General features: G+C 37.3%; 1 protein-coding gene across 2 annotated transcripts in view; it reads right to left on the bottom strand.

The window, feature by feature from the left end:
- The window catches only part of eIF2Bbeta (eukaryotic translation initiation factor 2B subunit beta), a 280714-nt gene that overhangs the window by 32296 nt on the left and 229491 nt on the right, over positions 1–18927 (bottom strand). For both annotated transcript variants that reach the window (XM_090396840.1, XM_090396841.1), the window contains exon 11: positions 15746–15805. In XM_090396840.1, coding sequence (XP_090252966.1) covers positions 15746–15805 — 60 coding nt within the window. The remainder of the gene's footprint in view (positions 1–15745; positions 15806–18927) is intronic.

Here is an 18927-nt window from a genome sequence, read left to right on the forward strand (position 1 = left end):
CGCCATCTACCGCCAACCATCACAATCACCAGTATATTCACACACAATCACAAACATCCATGCCCACGGCAGGATTTGAACCCACAGCCTTTTGGCTGGAGAGTGGATACACTCACCACTCAGCCAACCAGGCTGGCATTATTAATATATATATATATATATGTGTGTGTGTGTGTGTGTGTGTGTGTGTTAAAGATACCAAGCTATTTTAAACCTGGTTTTACTCCATTTCCCAAGTAAGCAAACAGACAAGATTTTATTCTATTGTTTTATTAACTTGTTAAAATATACATTAGACGATAGGTAACAAGGACTATTTACATATTATAAGTATATATATTACAGAGAAAGAAACATTTTCCTTTCGGGTATACAATACCAGGCCGGCATTATTGGCATTATTAATATATATATAAATAGATAGATAATATATACAGTAAAACCCCATTTTTACGTTCACGCAATTTACGTTTTCCTGCCATTTACGTCATTTTCCGTTGGTACTGTCCTAAGGCCTATTCTTACGATATTATTATTATTATTTGACACCTCCAGGGAGTCCAAAGATTCATCGAGGGAGAGTGTGCCAACAGCATCGAACAATTGATATATTGTTTTCCCACCATTAACAACTTGATGTGGATGTTATTTCCAGTGATTTGCGTTTTTTTCTTGGGTGGCAATACTGATTTTCGAACCGATTTCTGCGGAAATCTGTGCATTTCTGTTCCTAGATGGTGTTGCTTTCGGCTGTAGTTTTGTTTCCACCATCATGGTGACTTGCACACTTGCAGCAGTAATGAGCAATACCATGATTTTTCAATCACAGTACGAACTGATATTGCAGAATTTCCGCTATGTAATTTAGCATGTGAAAGTTGCTTTCAAGTTGTGGTGGTGGTGGATTATCCATGTTAGTAACATGGAGAAAAAAGACAGAAAATGTATTTATAGGTAGAAGAAAAGATGGCAATTCTGTGACATGTAGATTGGCATGCCGGAACACGTGTGCATTTAGCAAAAGATCTTGGACTCTCCGTGTCCACTTTGAATACGATAGTAAAAAACAGGTCACGCATTGAACTCAATGCAAAGCAATCTGGAGCTATGTCAAAAAAACAATCAACAATTAAAGATATTTTAAAATAGGGAAATGTAAGCAATTGTAAATTCATTTATTTTCAGTTATTAAATTTTGTAATCTAATATGTAGACTCACATACTAGCAGTAAGTTCATCTTTTAGCTGTTTTTTTACATTTCCTGCTATTTACACTTTTTTCCATCAGTCCCCTGAAAAGTGTAAAAAAGGGGTTTTACTGTATAAATATATATATATATATATATATATATTTTTTTTTAATTTTATTATCTTTTTTTATTAACTTGTTAAAATATACATTAGACGATAGGTAACAAGGATTATTTACAGATTATAAGTATATATATTACAGAGAAAGAAACATTTTCCTTTCGGGTATACAATAGAGAATGCAATAAATGAATTCAAAATTTACAGTTCAGTTTCAGTCTGAGTTATCTTTCAGATGAAGTGTATTGTCGTCGTCAATCCAGAAGAGGGTACCAGTTGGATTCCACTCCTCTATGTTCGCGACAGTTTTTGTTTCTTTGAAGTACTCAAGTTCCAGTTAAAGCCTGCTTTTTAGTTTCTGATGGAGGATATACATGAGGGTTTGTGCAGTTTCAGTATGGATGGGTTCTGGTTATTTCTTGTGTGTTTTAGGTAGAAGCTGTAGATGACGGCCTTAGCACAGATGAAGAGGAAATTGCATGTTCTGTGTCTGTTTTCTTCTGTGTGTGTGTGGACTAAATTCCAGTAGTCTTCTTGGCTATGTGCGTAGTTACAGGTGCTAGAGGCAGTGTTCAGGGCATAGTTGATTATCACTTTGTTTGCAGGGCAGGTTAGATATGTGTGTTTCTCTTAGCTGAAATTTGAAGAGCTTAGAAGGAGTTAGCAAGATGTTATGCCATAGTCTCCACTGTATGTCGGAATCTGGTTTGGAACACTTTGATTTATATGGCAGATCCCACTGAAAATTGAGTGGCATATGCAGCCTTGTAGATGAGAGAGTTAAGAATGAATATAAGAAGGGCGAGGTTGGAGACACTGACATGAGGAAGTGGTATATTTTCTTGTAGTTGGAGGGAAGAACTGGAAGCGAGGCTTCAGATTGTACAAGATGAAATATAGGCCCCGAGCAGTTTCTAGAAGGAATATGGATTTCCTGAGGTGTAGCAATATCTGGATAGGCTTTTATAATGGAGGCTTACAGCTGTTGATATTGCTTTTCAGTTTTTGGGTTCTTCATTGGTAGGCTTGTGAATGCTTTCCACTTTAGGGTCTGGGTTAGGAGGTCCCCTATGACTCTTATTCCTGCCCAGTTTCATGTAGGGAAAAGAAAGGGCTGGCCAGTTGTGAAACTTGTTATGTTTCTGTTCGAAAATAGAAGTTCTGTAAGTACAGTTGACTCTGTTGATCCTGTAAGTGCATGATGAAGTCCTGTGTTTTTCCACTGCTGTAGAACATCTCTGTAAAAATGAGGTAGTTTAGGAAGAGATGGTGAAGGACTGGCCATTCGGAGGATTGTGGAAAGTCTAAGTCCTCTGGTGGATGATTTCGTGATGTAATCGAAGGTGGTTACATAAGTGTGATTGCATTGAAGTGTCTTTTTTGGAGGAGGATTATCCTGAAGGATTAAATCTTGTTTTCAAGGGAAATCAGGTCTTGACCTCCCTTGCTGAGTGGCTTGCAGAGTCGAGGGTATGTTGTCCAGTGAGTTTTGTTGCAGAGGAAACGTTTGATTTCCTTTTGAATGTGGCAGAGAAATTCTTCAGGAGGTGTGAGTACTTTGAGGGTATGCCATAAGACACTCACAGCCATCTGGTTAACTATTAGTACTCTTCTTCTAAGTGAAGACATGGAAAGAACGCTGTTCCATTTACCTAGCACCTGTTTAAAACGGTTGTGCAGCTGTGTCCAGTTCAGTGTATTATATATTTTGGTGTTGCCAAAGTGCACACCTAAGTATCTTTGTCCTTCGCTTGACCAGGTACATTCGATCGGAGAATCATTTCTAGACTTCCATCTGCCTGACCACAAGCCCGTGGTTTTTGCAGAATTTAATTTAGCCCCTGAGGCTTGTGCATATAGTCTGTGTGCTTCCTCGGTTACTGTCATTTCTTCTTCATTTCGGACTATTACAGTGACGTCATTGGCATATGCTGATACGGTAATTTTTTGATGTGGCTCTATTATGCTGGTTCATTTGGAGATGGTGTCGTGTACTCTTTTTAAGAAGGGTTCTATGGCCAGTGTGTATAATTGACCAGAGAGGGGACATCCTTGCTTGATCATTCGAGAGTATGACAAAGTGCGAGTGAGCCAGTTGTTGATTTTTAAACAGAAGTGTGCATCTCTGTAAAGCAATTGCACTGTTTCAATGATGAGAAGACCATAGCCAAATGCCTTTAGAACTTTATAAAGGTACTCGTGCTCTACCCTTCTCCTGATCAAGGCTGACGAGTACTAGGTTTTCATGTTGGCTGTTTGCAATGTGAATGAGATCTCTTATTCAATGGAGGTTATCATGTATTGATCTTCCTGGGACAGAGTACGTTTGATGTTGGCCAATAACTTCAGGCAGTGTTGGTTTTATTTGGTTTGCTATAACTTTGGAAATGATTTTGCAATTAGTATTAATTAGGGAGATTGGATGCCAGTTTCGGATATCCGTTTGGTCTCCCTTCTTTGGTATCAATCGCGCTACTGAGGTTGTGACAGATTGTGGGAGGCCACTGATGTAGGCTTCTTGCAGTGGTTTGAGGAGAAGTGGTCCGAGTTGATTCAAGAAGACTTGGAAAAACTCTGACGTGAGACCATCAAGGAGCCAGGAGATTTGTTTCTTTGGCAAAGATGTGCATGTGGTTTTCAGTTCATCTAGCATGATTTTGTTTTCTAAGTGGTTCCAATTTGTTGCAGAGATTTTTTTTTTTGTTTCTTTCAGTATTTCGTGAATGGCATGATGGGATGTTCCTGCAGTGCTGTATGCATTCTTGTAGTATTGTAGGATTTCAGAGGTGATTTTACTTGGATCTTCTGTGATGCCGTCATCTTGAAGTCTGATAGCAGAGATGGAGTTTGCTTTCTGGCATTTTTTTTCCAAAGAGAAAAAATATTTTGTGGGGGTATCTGAAAGATTTAAAATATTTAGTGGGGGCATCTGAAAGATTTATTCGTGTATGTCGTGATCTAAATAGGGCACCTTCTGCCGATAATTCTGCCTGTCTTTGCATGGCTTGGAAGGCAGAATGACGTTCGGGGCTTTCTTCTGGGAGATACTTGAGCTGTTCTTCAAGTTGATGGATTCTAATGTTCCTCTGTTGATTTTTCTGGTGACCGTAGATCTGCGTAAAGGATTTTATTCGTGATTTTAGGTGGGTCCACCATGTTTTCATTGGTTCTATATCCACTTTCAAGTGAGTGAGGTTAGTTATTAAAGCCTGAGTGTTTATTATATAAGCTGGATCTTTCAGAAGAGTATTATTGAAGATCCAATAGGCACTTCCTGATTTGGATGCTTCCAAAGATAATGAAAGTTGCAGCTTGACGAAGCAATGATCTGAAATGTAGGAAGGGATGTGTGAGATGTTTCTAACTAGAGGCAATGTGTGTTTGGAAATGTAGTATCTGTCCAGTCGTGCTTGGTAGAGTGGCCTATTTGTCGCTGTGATTGCTGACCTCCATGTGCAGGATTTCTTATCAGGATGTTGATTCCGAAAGACGATGAGTTCGTTATCGTTTACCAGTGCTTGAAGTTTGTTTATTAATTGGCTACGATGTTCAGCACACTGAAGTCTGTCTTTTTCTTGGTCAAGAGTGCAATTAAAGTCTCCAGCTATTATGATATGTTCTTGGTCTATACTAGAAAGATGGTTTTGTTTTGAATGAAATCTAGGATTTGTGATGCCAGAGCATCCTGCTGTGGTATATAGATGTTGAACACATGTAGGGTATTATGGTTGGGTGCTATTATGTGAACAAACAAGGCATATCCTGGTATATCAGCAATCACTTTTAGTTTGTAGGGAGATAGATCTATGATGTACACCTAAGCTAATTCCTGCTCCATGATGTTGTTGGGTTGCAGAGTGCTGTAAGTCATAAGGCCACTCTGCCCATCTTCTGGATAAATTGGATGAGGAGTTGATGTTTGTTTCTTGCAGAAGTATTAGGTCTATATGATATTTTTGTACCTGGTCAAGGACTATTCTGTTGCATAGAGCTGAGGCACATCCTCTTGCATTGAGAGAGAAAAGGCTTATAGACATTATGATTTATGAAAGTTTGATTGTAAGTTTAATCTAATATTGGTCCTGGTATAGTTCACCCATCATTTGTAGATCCCTTCTTGTAATTTTGCCAAGAATAGTCGATTCATGCTGAAGGAGAGAAAGAAATGAAGGATGTACAAATTGGCCGCCAACATGCGAAATCATGTGCTTTCTTGTCTGTCGCTGTACTAGTACTAGCTTGATTTTTGTTGTCGCTTTTTTTGCATTTTTTTTTATTATTAATTTGTATGATGGATCCAGTACAGTCAACAAGTTCTGTTGTTAAACGTTTCAGTAGCTCTTGCAAAAGAATATTGAATAATGTGATGACATTCTGCGAAAAAGAATCGTCAGAAGGCCGTCTTCTTGTTCCCCTTTCTCAAGTCATAAAACGTGCAAGTGCAATTCAATTGCGGGAGTATCAGGGTCGACTGTTAAAAGAATTCGTAGGGAATCAAAAGGTGAAGGCAAGTCAAAATTTAAATCTCCTAAAAAAAGTGTCAGAGTAAAGAAAACATCGAAACCGTAGCTTTGAATGATTTTGATGTAGACGTTATAAGAAGAACTATTCACGAATTTTACGTGGTCGAGAAAAGAGCGCCAACTGTTCCGAAATTGATTCCTGTGCTTAAAGAAAAAATTTATTTTCCTTGGGAAAGAGAAACTTTAATGAATATACTTCATGAAATCGGATTTTGTTTTAAAAAGTCCCAGAATAAAAGGAAACTTATCATGGAGCGAAGTGACATTGTTTTATCTAGAACACAGTATTTGAGAGCAATAAGACGTTTCAAGGAGGAGAAAAAACCGATTGTGTATCTAGATGAAACTTGGATTGATAGTAATTTAACTTATGAAAAATGTTGGCAGTCTAAAGAAGAATGTGGAGTGCTACAAACCGGAAATGCCTCGCGGCGCATAATAATTTTGTGTGCGGGTGGAGAAATGGGTTTTTTTACCAAATTCAAACTTACTATACAAAGCCAATTCAACTATTGGAGATTACCATGGGCAAATGAATTCTACGATCTTCAAAATGTGGGCAGAAGAAAAACTGATTCCAAACCTTCCTAAAAATGCTGTTGTTATAATTGATAACGCTTCATATCACTCTATTCGATTATACAAAGTTCCAAATTGATCTAATAAGAAGCAAGTTCTTATGGATTGACTCTCTGCAAATAACATTTCTCATTCCCCGGATATGCGAAAAACTGAATTGCTTAATTTGGTCAAAAGAAACTCGCCCACAACTAAACTATTTAAATTCAACACGATGCTCAAAGAGCATGGATTTCTAGCTTTGAGGCTACCACCATATCATTGCGATATCAATGCTAGTGAGTATGTTTGGGCAGAAGTGAAAAGTTTCATTCGCCATTGCAACATAACTGGGGATATTGACATGTCGAAACTTTTTAAGTTTTCAGAACAGGCGATTGAAAGTATTACAGTTCAAAACTGGGGGAAATATTGCTCTCATGTCACCTCATTGGAAAATATATATTGGGACAGAGACAGAATTATCGAAGAATTATGCGAACCTTTGGTGATCAGTTTAAGTGAAAGTGATGGCAATTCGGACACCGATTCAGATAACTCTGAAGATTAAAAGAATTTGACAATGGTATTTTTTCCAACATTTTTTTTGCATGGGTTTGTTAAAAGAGTCACAACAAGTCATAAATAATTAATCGATTTAGGACATTAAAGTGTCTCAGTTCTCTCAACTGTAAGTTTAGAATATCTAAGTCCATTTGAAATAATTTCTGTTTTTCCTGTATAATTATTTTTATTTTATAGAAAACTTTCTTAAAAATAAACTTAGTTACATTTTTGTTTTATGCTATACCTTTTTTAATTCTGTTAACACTCTACGTACATTTATCCAACTGTTATAAAAGCAAAATAGTTACACTTTAAAAACAGCAATGTTCGTAAAAGAAAAGCTAAATTTTCTGACATGTAATAATAAACAAACTCATCCCAGAAGACAGCCTGATTACCCTATTATTGGAATGGATTCTCCTTTTTCTGATATGCGCAGAAGTGTCGAGGGACCGCTAATCGTTGGGCGAACTATACAGTGTTTGTACCCCATTAATTAGGTAGTAGATTCGCTTACTCCTGTTAACCTATGCTCTGCTGTTTTTATATTTCAGTTTCGAGTGTAGGTCCTGAAGTTGAGATATTAGTTCTGGGATTCTTGTGGTGTATTTAAGGGCTATAGTTAGTTTGTTAGGAGAGTCTCGAACTTTCTGTATGAAGGATGACAGCTGCTTCATGGTTAGGGACCCTCAGTGTGGGGAAGATCGCACTCAGCTTCCTCTTCTTCTAGGTCGTCATGTATAAGTACAGTTTCCTCATCGTCTGGGAACCCTGTTTCTCCTTGGCTGGCTGCAGGTGATGAAAGGCCATTTTGAGTAGTTTCTTCTATAGGGTGAGGTTTTGAATTAGTGAGAGGCTGGGTTGGTGATTCTGGTTGCTGGATCTGGGGATTGCTTTTAATTAGTTCGTCCTTGTCATCTCTGTTGGGAGGATCCACGTTTTCGTGTGAGACTTCGTTATCAGAGCCTTGGATCTCATTATTTGGCAGGCGTTCAAGAGCGACATGAGCGTTGTCTTTTCCAGTTCAGGATTTTCTTTCCTCTGAAGTTTGTGATGGGGAGAGAATTTTTGGTTTACTTTTTCCTATGCTTTGATTTTCTTCATGTACGATGTTGTTCTGTTCAGCCGGTTTGCCATTCTGGGCTGGGATGTTTGTTGATGAACTGTTGGTAATACAGTGTTACATATTTTATTTATATTGATACGTTTATTGATTTATACTTAATTCGTTTGTTTACTTGTTTATATCCTTTCTTATTCAAAACCTTTTTCATTTAAAATCCTACCAGCTGCTCTATTGTTATGTCGTTGCTTTCTCTATATATTCTGTATTATATATATATCTATTCTATCTTTCTATTGCTATTTTACTTCATCAGATATTCGGCCTAATATGCTTACATCTAGGATTGTTTCCTCTTCAGATACTGGCAAATTTATATTTTGCTGCACCACCCAGTATCCGATAGCAGAAAAGATTCTTACTCAGGGAGACAATACTAGATTCTGAGGCTTTCTTACACAATATCTTACTTTAATACTGCCATATAGAATCAGATTATTGCAGCCGTGCCCTACATCTATAATTATATACACTTCCTAATTCCTTCCCGTCAAAATAGGTTCTATTTTTATAAGTGGTAGTTTGGAATCGTAATCAGGCATGACTCAGGTTCAGGTAAATTTGACATGTTTATTGGAATATCTAAACAGAATACACAAAAATTCATACATTCAATTTGACTCAATACTAAATAAAAGGACTCGAGTTAAGGGGTTAACATATTCTAAATTAATTAAAGGTCATAAAGCATGAGACACACAATAACTGCATATTGGGATAGATAGCAAATGATATGAAGTTAAACTAAAATTCCTTTCTGTAATGCTATTCATAAGATAATATAAACAAACGTTCTAATGTTACTCAGTTACTAAAATCCACAATTCTGATTTCATTAAGTTAATCCTGTTACGTACAATTACAAAAGATCTCTTCCAAACAATTCTTCTTACTCTCTCAAAGGAGGTAAACTTTCTAATTAGAGACTGTCCACAGAGTTCTTTAGAATACTGTTCTTAATTTCACATTCGCAAACAATCTTCTCTCTTCTAATGAATTTTATACACAAAATAGAGTAATTTGACCTTACCGAACTTTTTCCGCATCTTTCAGCACCACGTGTACATCTGGTTACTTCTTGTCTATTGGCTGTCCATATGCCAACGTAGGGGTTACGCTATCTTCATTATTTCTGCTGAAAACGGACTAAAATCTTTGCATTTCAGGAACAACTAGATGGGACTTCTCAGCGACGGCTTGATTCTGCTAGGACTGGAAATTTTTTACCTTCAGCTCTGCATAGAATCCTTCTCCATTTTCAATAAAGCCTGCTGTCCGACATCTTATCTTAGCACAGACGCTTCACCCCCCCCTTTACGCAAACGCCCGCTAATTCCGAGTCACCAAACAGGAAAACGATATGACAAGAGAGAGAGAGAGAGAGAGAGAGAGAGAGAGAGATATCCCTGATACGGCGCTCGTCCTCTTATATTCTTCAATAGAGCACCCTCTTTTTCGGAGTCCCCTTTGCACACGACCCATCTCTTTTCTCCCCTTGGGTTCATCCCTTGCTCTCCCGATGCTGTTAAGCTCTTGCATTCCCAGAATTCGTGTCAAAGTATGTTCCATGTATGCTACTGCCGCCAGCATTACACTGTACACGTGTAGTTTTATACCTTCCAAGAATTATTATTTAGTAACTACTTGATGACTCACAGTTATTTTTACACAGCTTAAGTGAGGCTTAAATTAAATCAGATTATCCCTCTTTAAAGACATACTCTAAATAAAATCTTAATATGATCACAATAGCTTAAATATATGGTACATGAAATAAAGAATACAAATTTTATACATAAAGTGAAGGAAGTTTCACTTTTAATTTCAGCTGATGTGCAGGTATTTCTCTTTGTTGGTAAGTTTAATATGTTAGATTCTGAATGAATGATTTCTTTGCAAGATTCCTTCACTCAGGATCTAACAATAGGGACATTGTTTCCTAATGTGACCATCTTCATGACAGAAGAAGATGAGGAAGATAAGTAGAAAGTGTAGGTTATTCCATTTATGTCCATGTTGATTAATTTTGGGAGGTCGTGTTGTGCGTCATTGTTTGGAAGGTGCATTAATGCCTATCTTCAAAAGCTTTTGACATGGGCAAATTCGGGCTTCTTCGTGGCTGCTGACAATGTGCATATTTTTCCTGTGACAGAACCGTATCTTGATAACATGGATCTGATGAGTTGATGAGGAATTTCAGAGGAAACATTTGATACTGTTACTTTTGTCAAGGCTGCTATTGATGCTGCTTTGAAGTGATAATCGCAGATATCTACACCTTTTTGCAGCACATTTTGTGCCCATGAGATGTGGCTAAAATACAGCTGCACAGTACCAGCTACGCGGGAAGCATCAATAATATTTTTTGCGGGTACAATTTTGGCGATTGCCACCAGATAATCTTCTAATGGGATGTTTTCTTTGGTGGCGAAAATAACAATTCCATTTTCTTGGGAAATGACGTTGCTAACAGTGATAGTTATTTCTGCGTTAATCGGTTTACTGCTGGCTGATGTGGCATTCGTGTGTGAGATTAGTGTTTTGGGAGATAATAGGATATTTCCATTAGATACAACATTAGCGTAAGATTTAGAATTGACTGACCTGTTTTCCATGTCCATAGCTCCAGTGAACTTTGCTCTTCCTTCCGGGTCCGAAGTTGTAGGGGGGGGGGGGGTCTTTGAATTGCTAAATCCTTGGTAGTACATGAATGTGCAGTTACCATGGCAGGTAATCCTTCACCAGCTACAGCCTCAGGTGAGGAGTGCAGGTATCGGAGAAGGAATTATGGTGTCGAAATTGAAGATATATAGGAACTCGTACACCAGGAGAAGAAAACTGTCATAAATCACTTATCACTGCATTTAAGCGTACACGACTAGTATGAGTAGATAGCTCTCAGATTGGAGAATATACCTATATAAAAAACTAAGTCCATCCTTGCAGATAAATGTATAAAAGGTGGGGGAAAGGCAGGAGCTGTATGAACGCACATGCAACACCTTGGCCACCTAAGCTACTTAAAATAGATAGAATATATAGATAGAAAGTTTTTTAGCTTGGGTATAATATACGTTAAAGATACCAAGCTATTTTAAATATAAATATAGATAGATAGAAAAAAAAATATATATATATATAGATATAGATAGAATATACAGGCAGACCTCTTAGTCTTTTATTCTGGTAGAGACAACAAAGGCAAATCACCTCCTATGATACTACAAACTGTCATAGTATCTTCTTATCTTTCACCAGATGGACATCAGAAAAATCCTCATTAGTCTTGACATTAATAAGTGTTCTAGTCCAGATGGCAGCCTTTCAGTTGTGCTCCAGAATTAACACCCCTCTTGTATTGCCTAGTAAGCGCTTGAGTTAGACAAATTTGTAGATATTGCAGTACTTCGACTTATGACTAGTAATGCTATCTATCAAACACTTTTAATATAACAGATAGCTTTCTTAGTAAGTTGATGCACAGCTGATAGCATCATTGCCATTCCATCTTGAGACCAAACTGTGTCTTGTTGGTGAATCTATGTAGTACCTATTTTAAACAAAATATAAACTCTTAATTATGTCTGAGAAACACGCAAGTGATGAGAATATATGTATTCACAATTAATACCCATCTTGTAGTTACGAAACAGCAAAGTCTGCATGCTTCTATATATATATATATATATATATAAGCATGTAGACTTTGCTGTTTCATAACTATGTAACTAAGATGTTAACTTATTTTTAACGATCTTCAGAGCACAAAAACAGTTTGTCACAGTACAAAAAAACGACAATCTGGTATAGCGATGGACTAGTTGAAACAATTGCAACATGCAACACAAAGACTAAAGTCCTAATTAGGTGTCATCTATGTTGAAAAAAAAAAAAGACAGATAAAGCAGGTATTAATTAGGTCTCAAGAAGACTGTCTCCCAAATCTTTGTCAAATTTATACAGCCATACTTGTTGAGGTTTGGAGTATGTTATGAGGCTTCTGTTGATTCCAAAAACAATCTCTCTGACTTATGACTTATGTGCAGCACTTTTGTTTTTTTCCAATTGATCCTGTGTGCAGGGGATATCTAAGGTATGGTCTGCTAGACCCGACTTGCCATAATGACAGTGCCAGATGTATTTTTTATGTTCATTTAAGGTGGATGTCCACAGTTCTTCCTGTCTGTCCATAGTAAGCTTGATGACACAAACAGCCACTTCATAGACTCCTGGATGTGATAAAGAAGAGATTCTGTCCTTGGGTGAAAGGATGAGAGTTGCCAATTTGATTTACGGTTTAAATGACCTCTGGTCTCTCACTAAGTCTGTTGGACATAACTTCTGCCCTTCCTTGTTTCCACCACTCTCATATCCTGATCACACCATGGTAACATCATCTAAACTTAAGGCAGGATATGAGAGTGGTGGAAACAAGGAAAGGCAGAAGTTATGTCCAACAGACTTAGTGAGAGACCAGATGTGATTTGCCTTCGTTGTCTCTACAAGAGTAAAAGACTAAGAGACAACGAAGGCAAATCACCTCCTATGATACTACAAACTGTCACAGCATCTTCTTATCCTTCTACAGATGGACATCAGAAAAATCCTTATTAGTCTTGACATTAATGAGTCTTCTAGTCCAGATGGTAGCCTTTCTTTCAGTTGTGCTCCAGAATTAACACCCATCTTGTATTGCCTAGTAAGCGCTTGAGTTAGACAAGTTTGTAGATATTGCAGTACTTCAACTTATGGCTAGTAATGCTATCTATCAAACACTTTTAATATAACAGATAGTTTTCTTAGTAAGTTGATGCGCAGCTGATAGCATCATTGCCATCCCACCTTGAAAGCAAACTGTGTCTTGTTGGTGAATCTATGTAGTACCTATTTTAAACAAAATATAAACTCTTAATTATGTATGAGAAACACTCAAGTGATGAGAATATATGTATTCACAATTAACACTCATCTTGTAGTGCTAGCATTCCTGTTACCTGACATCAACTGTTTCAAAACTTATAACTAATGCACTGAGATTCAGAGCGAAACTCTCTAACTACAACACAACTGCCATTACTATAGAATTACACGTAGAACAGTGTACAGCATAGGAATCCTACTGCTACAAATAAATGTACAAAAATACACATATAACATTTCCAACATTTCTATGTAAATTCTTAATGATCACAGCATCAAGGTAAGCAAGTAGTATGTTTAAACACGTCTTCTTTGTATGGCCACCATTTAACCAAATGGTGTTTCTAATAATACTAAGTAGGGCGCACAATTGCATTAATAAATGCAAACAATATTTTTTCTTTTTTACTTTATCATATAACAAAACTTATTCCTCATTAATAAAATTTTCACTCAATATATATAATACTGTAAAAAATAAAAATAATAAGTAAAATGATGTGGGATTTTCACACTAAAACAAAAGGGAAAAATTGGAAATGTGATCAAGTATAAGGGAGCAAAAGAATCTAGTTCAATCTTTAGTAATTCACAGTTTAAAATACTTCATAACTGCTAGCTGCCAAAATACTTAAAACTTTTGAATGCATAAGGAGGGGGGAGGAGATGAGTGATGATCCCAACAGACCTGCTGAAGCTTGTGAGAGGTTCACTTCTTGGGTATTTATTTGCTGTGAGTGGAGTTTGTAGAGAAGTCAATCTTTTTCCTGTAAATTCACTACAGCGAACCTTGCACTATAACAAACTATTTCTCTGGTCTTTGGAAGTTTGCTATAGTAAGCATCTATCATATATGTGGCAGCAATATCAGAAAGAGGTTACAAGTGGACTTCCACAGGGCTCAGTACTGGATCATTACTATTCAACCTTTATTTCACAGACATAAAGTGATTGGATTATAGAGAGCTAATCAATTGTTTGTAGATGATCTAAAGGTGGAGAAAATTATTAGGTTAATCAACAGATGAGAGTCCCCATTGCACTAATGGCAGAATAATACTAGAGGAAATGAAAGAGACAAGGAATCTTTGGCTGGTAGTAGACAGAAATTTGATATTTAGGGAACAAACTAGAAGGCTGGTGAAGACAATCTAAAGGATTTCTACTGAGAAGGATGCTGGTGCCAATAGGAGAAAGATAATAGTGGGTGTCACTGCATAACACTATGTTTAAACAACATCTGGATTTCTGTACTCAGATCTCATTACTGGAATTTGAAGGGAGATGAGGAAACCTTAGAGGGGAAGAAAAAGACATAATGAAAATGATATTAGGATTGTGGAATGCTACTTAAGAAGAGACAGAGAGAGAGAATGAAGGCATGTTATCTACAGAGTTTTGGTGGTTAGAAGATGAAGAGATGATATTAGTCAGATATTTTAGCTGCTGAGACATATTTACCAGATAAACAATGGGGAGATTTTACACACAGCTGAAAAAGAGTATGAGTATGGGATGCACTGCCTGAGAGAGTACAAACATTAAATGAGTTTAGGGAGTTGTATGATATCCGTTGTTGAAAGGTTATTTTTCACTTGGTCAGACTATAATAAATTTAGTTTAATCCTTTATCCAAGTGTGTGCAAACAAAGTTTGTGCCTGAAAGTATCTTCAGGACTGGGGTAAAGTGGTACAACACCGGGCGACTCCTTGCAAAGGTGGAGCAAGCTACCAACATTCCTATCTCAGTATCTCCCATAATGCAAATCCAGAGTAATTTAATAAAAAGGTGGCACACCGTTTGGCAACCCCCTATAGGAGGAGATGACCTTGCTAATGCTTCTGCCTTGATATCTCCACTTGGGCCTGGCTCCCACTGAAGAGACCTCAATAAAGGTCGAAACTAGTCTGGGTAGTGGCCCTTCCCTTAATGCATAACATTATACATATCCGCAAGGAGATGTGTTTTGCATTATGGGAGATACTGAGATAGGAATGTTGGTAGCTTGCTCCACCTTTGCAAGGAGTCGCCTGGTGTTGTACCACTTTACCCCAGTCCTGAAATTACTTTCAGGCGCAAACTTTGTTTGCACACACTTGGATAAATGATTAAACTAAATTTATTATAGTCTGACCAAGTGAAAAATAACCTTTCAACATCTTTCTCTAAATCCAGAGTAATTTAATAAAAAGGTGGCACACCGTTTGGCAACCCCTATAGGAGGAGATGACCTTGCTAATGCTTCTGCCTTGGTATCTCCACTTGGGCCTGGCTCCCACTGAAGAGACCTCAATAAAGGTCAAAACTAGTCTGGGTAGTGGCTCTTCCCTTAATGCATAACATTATACATATCTGCAAGGAGACGTGTTTTGCATTATGGGAGATACTGAGATAGGAATGTTGGTAGCTTGCTCCACCTTTGCAAGGAGTCGCCGGTGTTGTACCACTTTACCCTAGTCCTGAAGATACTTTCAGGCGCAAACTTTGTTTGTACACACTTGGATAAAGGATTAAACTAAATTTATTATGATATCCGTTGTGTTGTCTAAAGCAGACTTCACATAAATTATCACTCCATGGAGGTCCTGAGTAATAATAAATAAAGCTGTACAATATTTTATTGGAATGATGTAAGTGGGAAAAAAAAAACTGTTAATTATTACTTGGATAGTGCCACTAACAAATTTTTTTTTTTTAAATAAGGAATTAAAAAACATGAGAATTTACAAGATTTAAACTGACCTGATCATAGTAACAGAGGAACTGTGGTGTCAACTTATGCAAAGCAGCACATACAAAAAGCTAGAAAAGTTTGAGGAATAAATAAAAATGAACATGCATATTTATATAAGTTTATTTTTAAAGGTTAAAATTCTAGAAATTCAATATGCTAAAATTGATATTTAGATATTAAACTGACACATTATTACTATTTAGACAGTTCAAAAGAGTTACAAGAGACCTAATGCAGCTCATAAAATGCCTATTAAGACTCTTCCATAAATTTATCAATACACTCTAAGACCCTAAGGTAACCTATTCCATTAACTCATATTAAGAAAAATCAACTACTCAGTCCTTGACTTCCCTTTCTGAATTGTGTCTATTCCATAAGTTTCCATTATTAGGTCTCAACCATTTCTTTATTGCTATCTGCTTTCACTAATATATTTAGAAAGTGGGAGCATCCTCATTTTAAATATCCACCGCTCTACACCTGCTATGCTAAAATGAAAAGTGACTGAATCCATATACAACAGTTTATACGATGTCACCATTCTTCCAGCATACTTGCCTTTATTTAACCAATTTATTATCCATATATCCAAGCAGGCATCCAATTTTACATTATTAAGAGGAAATCTCAACTCTTCTTTTCATAACTGAGCATAACCTAACCTTGTCCAAGTTTCTTCTATTATGGAATATCCATCACCAGTCTCTAAACTGGCATTAAATTGGTGAGCTGATTCTTCTTCTTTCTAGGATCTGATTGCTGTTCTGTTCATCTAACAGAAATAATTCCAATTGGAATAATCTTGACATGCATTCCAACCCAAATCTTCAAATGTTATTCAAGCCTTGGTTCCTGAACGAGTTATCAAGTCAGTCCAAAGGGAAAAAAAAAATTCCGGAACTTATGTGGCTGAAGACCAGAACTCCAGCTTCTTCATCCAGCTAGCAACAACTGCAAAAACTTCACCACTAAATCTCAAGTCGTCTAAATTTGACGTTGAAAATGTCAAATGCAAAACTTGCTTCCAGCTATACCAGAAGAATCCTTCTAGTCTCTTATCATGATCACTAGACACAAATTTTGCCTTTTCTCTCTTCAATACTATGGTAACATCAACCAAAGATAAAGCTGAACTCATAGAATCAGTGTTATTCTCCAACTCATGTATAAACAACCAAGCAGATCACCTTACAATGGGCTGTTCTTGAAATACAATTTTCTGCCAGAAAGACATCTAAAGAATCCATAATAGACTGGATACTAACAAGTCTCTTAGTTTAGATGGTATCCTCCAGAGTGTGCTCAAAAGCTTCAACTTGTTGCGTCTCCAATTCTTTGATGCAGGCAGTCCTTCCATTGCTTTCTTGGTCTACCAACTGGTCTTTTTTTTTTTTTTTGTATGTTTTTTTGTATAACTGTTCTAATATCCCACCAAGGGGGCAGGATATTAGCACTACTTACATTACTGGCTTTATGCACAGATACAATGAACCAAGGTCGCCGAATGTCAGTGGATCGAGTAGATTTGGTTGCATAAGCATTAGGTAGTATATATTGTGTGTGCAAGTCTGATAAGATGTTATTTTTTACGATCCGCATATAATGCGAACCCCTAACTTTAGACCATAAATTTTTTGTATTATACACGATAATATACGGTAGTTCAGTGGTTAGGGCATTGTCATTTGAACAGATTAGTTTAGCCCTGTTGTAAAGTATCTTAATAACTCCATATTATTATGAGGGAGGCAGATTGTTGTGAGTGTATCTGCCTGTATGGGCGGGTTTTCTATAAATTGAGAAAACCAAGGTTCCATCAGGCTGGTGGGTGACTAGTATGTTTAGGAAAGGGAGGCTATTGTTTTCCTCTTTTTCCAGGGTGAACTTGATTCTGGGATGTCAGCTGTTTAAGTGTGTTAAGAAAGAGAGGAGTGTATCAGAGCCATGTGGCCAAATAGCGAACATATCATCAACACAGTGAAGTCATATGGTAGGTTTTTGTGGGGCAGAGTTTAAGTCTTTCTCTTCAAAAGTCGAATTTTCCCTGCCAAACGAAAAAGACTGAGTTCATTGTGAACTGAAATAGGGCTGAGATATAGGGAGGAAATTTAGCTTGGATTAGCTCTAAAGTTTCCTTGAATGGGACATTTGTGAATAAGGAGTGTAAGGTTTTCTATACTGGTTTTGAAGTGGGCTGAGTTTTTTTTTGTGTGTGATGGTGTGTTACCATTATAGTGTGTAAGCACTTTGGCTAAATGTTTAGCTAATTTGTATGTGGGGGAATCAATGTCATCCACCATGGGACGTAATGGCACAATTTGTTTATGTATTTTCGGGAGCCCATATATACGGGGGGGGGGGGGGGGGTCTAGAGTTAAATGGTTTTAATTTGTTAGCGACTTCCACAGGCCAAGAAGTGACCTTCTTAAGGAGCCTATGGAGTTTTCTAATTTGTGAGTTGGTGGAGTTGTATTCAATAGGGAAATAAGCAGCCTGATCTGATAATAAAGCCTTCCTATTGAATACAATAGGAAGGCTTTATATACAACTCCACCAACTCACAAATTAGAAAACTCTATAGGCTCCTTAAGAAAGTCACTTCTTGGCCTGTGTAAGTTACTAACAAATTAAAACAGTTTAACTCTAGACCCCCCCCCCCCCCATATGGGCTCCCAAAAATACATAAACAAAATGTGCCATTACGTCCCATAGTGGATGGCATTGATTCCCCCACATACAAATTAGCTAAACATTTAGCCAAAGCGCTTACACACTATACTGGCAACACACCATCACACATAAAAAAACTCAGCCCACTTCAAAGCCAATGTAGAAAACCTTACACTATAACATACTGACATAATGGTCAGCTTTGACGTCTCCTCCTTATTCACAAATGTCCCACTCAAAGAAACTTTAGAGCTAATTCAAGCTAAATTTTCTCCCGATATCTCAGCCCTATTTCAGTTCACAATGAATTCAGGCTATTTCGTTTGGGAAGGAAAATTCTACAAACAGATAGAGAGTACAACCATGGGTTCACCACTTTCCCCAACCTTGGCCAACTTCTTTATGGAGACTTTTGAAGAGAAAGACTCAAACTCTGCCCCACAGAAACCTACCATATGGCTTCGCTATGTTGATGATGTGTTTGCTATTTGGCCACATGGCTCTGATACACTCCTCT

Source organism: Typopeltis vanoorti, chromosome 8, assembly GCF_054136105.1.
Source record: "Typopeltis vanoorti isolate ZY-2024b chromosome 8, IOZ_Tvanoo_1.0, whole genome shotgun sequence".
In the NCBI taxonomy this organism is placed as follows: domain Eukaryota; kingdom Metazoa; phylum Arthropoda; class Arachnida; order Uropygi; family Thelyphonidae; genus Typopeltis; species Typopeltis vanoorti.